Here is a 3,522-nt window from a genome sequence, read left to right on the forward strand (position 1 = left end):
AGCAAGGAATAGTGTGCGGCAGTGTCTGGAGAGCTGTGGTTGGGACCTGCACGACCATCACACAGGGACACCAGACACGGCTCAACGGTGATGGCAGGATGTTTGTGTCACACTTCCCCATTGCTTGGTGTCAACGTGGCATCAAACCAACTACCAGCACTGCTAGCACAGTAATACACGGCCTCGTCCTTGGCTTGCACCCCGGTGATGGTTAAGGTGGCCGTGGAGCCGGACCCGGAACCAGAGAATCGTACAGGGATGCCTGAGGGTCGCTTGGTGTTGTCATATATCACAGTGACCAGGGCACTGCCAGGCTTCTGCTGGATCCCGCTGTAGGAGCTGCCACCACCAGAGCAGGTGATCCGGACGGTTYCTCCCRGGGACACGGACACCGAGGSCGGCTGCTGAGTYRGHGCTGCCTGGACCAGGGAACCTGCAGAGGGAGAGGAGAGAGGGCAGAAAGCGGCAGGTCAGCGAGTGCCGGAGCAGCAAAGGCCCCCAGGCAGCAGGACGCCACGGGGCCCCTGTGCCCGCAGGCCCCGGCCGCGCACACCCAGGCTGGCCAGGGCACCTGTGCCGTGGGCGAGCACCGCGAGCAGGAGAGGGGCCCAGGCCATGGCGCGATCCCAACAGCTCCGCGTCCCCACGCCGACGGGGCTCTGCCACGGACCCCCCACTCCCTCTTAAACTCCCTGCCTGCCCATTGGAACAGGCCCTCCATGCAAATCTGGCACAGCCATCGGCAGCACGGAGTGAGCAGTGGTTGGGACCGGTGAAACCAAAACACAGGGACAACTAGACACTCTTCAAGGATCCCTGCGCTGATGAGATATTTATGTCACACTGCTCCACTGCTCTGGGGTGTCATGGTAGCACTACCACTACCACAGTAATACACGGCCTCGTCCTCGGCTTGCACCCCGGTGATGGTTAAGGTGCCCGTGGTGCCGGAGGTGGAACCGGAGAATCGTGCAGGGATGCCCGAGGGTCGCTTGTCACTGTTATATATCACAGTGACCGGGGCACTGCCAGGCTTCTGCTGGAACCAGGCATAGTAGCTGTAGCTACCACCAGAGCAGGTGATCCGGACGGTTTCTCCCGGGGACACGGACACTGAGGCCGGCTGCTGAGTCACTGCTGCCTGGAGCAGAGGAGCAGGCAGAGGAAGACAAGGAAGGGAGAGAACAGGAGGTCAGTGAGTGCCAGAGCAGCAAAGCCCCCCACCACATCCAGGCAGGATGGAGCTCATGCCCCCGCAGGCCCTAGAGAACGGGACACCCAGCGTGCCAGCCCCCGAGCCCGGGCACCCTCTTTTGGAGTGGCGGTAGCCAGCCCCTGGGCCGCCTGCCTGCTGCTGCCCCCAGGGCCTGCCAGGTCCCCGTGGCTGAGGCTGGGCTGCCCCCAGGCACGGCCGGCCTTGGGCACCCAGCCTTTGGGACACCCCTTGGGGCGTCTGGGGCCTGGGCCACACTGAGCCAAGGGGAGAGGCGATGGCTGGCCGAGAGCACGGGCAACGTGCCCAGCCCGACAGAGCTTGGCTAGAGACACTTCCACGGGCGCGAGAGCCAAGTCTCAGGAAACAACACAGGGCGCAAGGGACAGCAGGAGGAGGCTGGTCCCAGACCCGCTCACGCAAGGGCCCTTGGCAGCAGGTTGCTCTGATCTCAGCCAGAGGAGAGCTGGACTTCCCCCAGGATGCAGATCTCAGCACCTCTCTGCACTCCTCTCCCTGTGTCAGGCCACCCTCAAAATGGACAAGCAGATGCCCAGCGCCCCGGGGGCTCCAGGTGGAGCTGTGCAGGCGGAGGGCAGGGAGGGCACCTGGCAGGGCCCTGGGCGCCAGCCTCGTGCAGGAGCTCCTTGTCCTGGAAGCACAGGAAGCAGGCAGGGCCCAGCACAGCCTCCAACAACATGGGGTCTGTTCCCTCCCCATGAGCGGCTGTTCCCTCCCCGTGAACGGGGACAGGAACAGCCCTGGGGCCCTAAAGTGGGGTGAGCTGGGACACCAGGCAGAGCCACAGGCAGCACAGGGCAGCGTGCAGAAGACTGTGCTGGGGACCTCTCCGACCATCTCACAGGGGCACCAGGCACTGTTCAGTGGTCCCTAGGATGGCAGCTTGTGTCACAGCTCCCCTTTGATCGGTGTCACCAGCGCCGCAGTCCCACTTTTATAATACACTGCCTCATCCTCGGCTTGCACGCTAGTCGGGGTTAACGCGCCTGTGGAGCCAGACCTCAAACCAGAGAATCGCGCAGGGATGCCCGAGGGTCTCTTGCTGTTACCATATATCACAGTGACTGGGGCACTGCCAGGTTTCTGCTGGAACCAGCCATAACCCCAGCTGCTGCTAACCCCGGAGCAGGTGATCCGAGCAGTTTCCTCCAGGGAAACATGGACAGAGAGGGCAGCGGAGCCAGCCTTGCCTGGACCAGGGACCCTGCGGAGGGGAAGCAGAGAGGGCAGGAAATGGGGGGTCAGCTGGGGCCAGAGCAGCAAAGACCCCCGCGGCAGCAGGACAGGAACAGGATCACTGTGCCCACACGACCCCCTGGGACAGACGGACCAACAGCCCYGCCCCGAGCACAAGGGCAGAGCTGCCCGGGCCCTGCAAGGACAGTGGCAGCAGCAGCGAGGGGCAACGCCGCAGCAGAAGGGCCCTGGGCAGGGGCACRCGTCGGGARCGGAGCCCGGCCCGGCAGGTCCCGGCACAGGGGCAGCTCCAGGGGCAGCGGGAGCAGGAGCAGGGGGCTGCCAGCAGCAACAGGGAGCGGGGTGGTGACACGGTGCCTTTTGTGGGGACAGAGACACRGTGGGCACGGAGTCACCTCCCAGGACAGCAAAGGCAGGACCTTCAGACACGGACACACGCAGCTCCAGGCGGGGCCTCGGGGCCTTTGGGCTGTGCTGCCGGGCCGGGATTTGCACGTCTGCACTCGCACAGGGATATGCCGGACCGTCGCTCCTGGTGGAGCTGTGCGGGCTGGAGGGCAGCGAGGGCACCCGGCAGGGCCCCGGGCGCCAGCCTGGCTGCGCAGGAGCTGCTTGTCCCGGCAGCGCAGTCAGGAGGCAGGAGCCAGCACGCTCCCCTCCAGCCTGGAGTCCGTCTCCTCCCGGGAATCGCCGAACGCTGGGGGACAGGCACAGCCCSGGGGACCTAAAGCAGGGCTCAGCCACAGGCAGTGCAGTACATTGCCGGGAGGAGGGCGGCGAGGCCCTGCACGGTCATCACACGGGGACAGCAGAGACGGTTCAGTGCTCYCTGCAAAGGCAGGAGGTTTGTGTCACACTTCCCTTTTGCTCCCTGTCACGGTGGCACCAGTATAACCAGCAGCATAGTAGCCACCACAGTAATACACGGCTTCGTCCTCGGCTTGCACCCCGGTGATGGTTAAGGTGGCCGTGGTGCCGGAGATGGAACCGGAGAATCGCGCAGGGATGCCCGAGGGTCGCTTGTCGTTCTGATATATCACAGTGACCGGGGCACTGCCAGGCTTCTGCTGGAACCAGGCATAGCTGCTGCT

At 64.6% G+C, this 3,522-nt stretch overlaps 1 protein-coding gene and 1 gene segment (V, D, J or C); both read right to left on the reverse strand.

Moving 5' to 3' along the window:
* Positions 1-107: 107 nt before the first annotated feature.
* Positions 108-668, reverse strand: LOC146599773 (Ig lambda chain V-1 region-like). The segment is given in 2 exon segments: positions 108-433; positions 572-668. Coding segments are annotated over 2 exon segments (372 nt in total).
* A 170-nt stretch (positions 669-838) lies between these two features.
* On the reverse strand, positions 839-3,516 carry LOC146599774 (uncharacterized; the record flags this gene model as incomplete). The annotated part of the gene is made up of 3 exons (XM_085297973.1): positions 839-1,141; positions 2,150-2,438; positions 3,287-3,516. Coding segments are annotated over 3 exons (822 nt in total), but the record flags the coding sequence as incomplete, so codon positions are not given.
* Between the last annotated feature and the right edge of the window lie 6 nt (positions 3,517-3,522).

The sequence above is a fragment of the Rhea americana genome, unplaced genomic scaffold (genome assembly GCF_003343005.1).
Source record: "Rhea americana isolate MKP2758 unplaced genomic scaffold, rheAme1 scaffold_1339, whole genome shotgun sequence".
In the NCBI taxonomy this organism is placed as follows: domain Eukaryota; kingdom Metazoa; phylum Chordata; class Aves; order Rheiformes; family Rheidae; genus Rhea; species Rhea americana.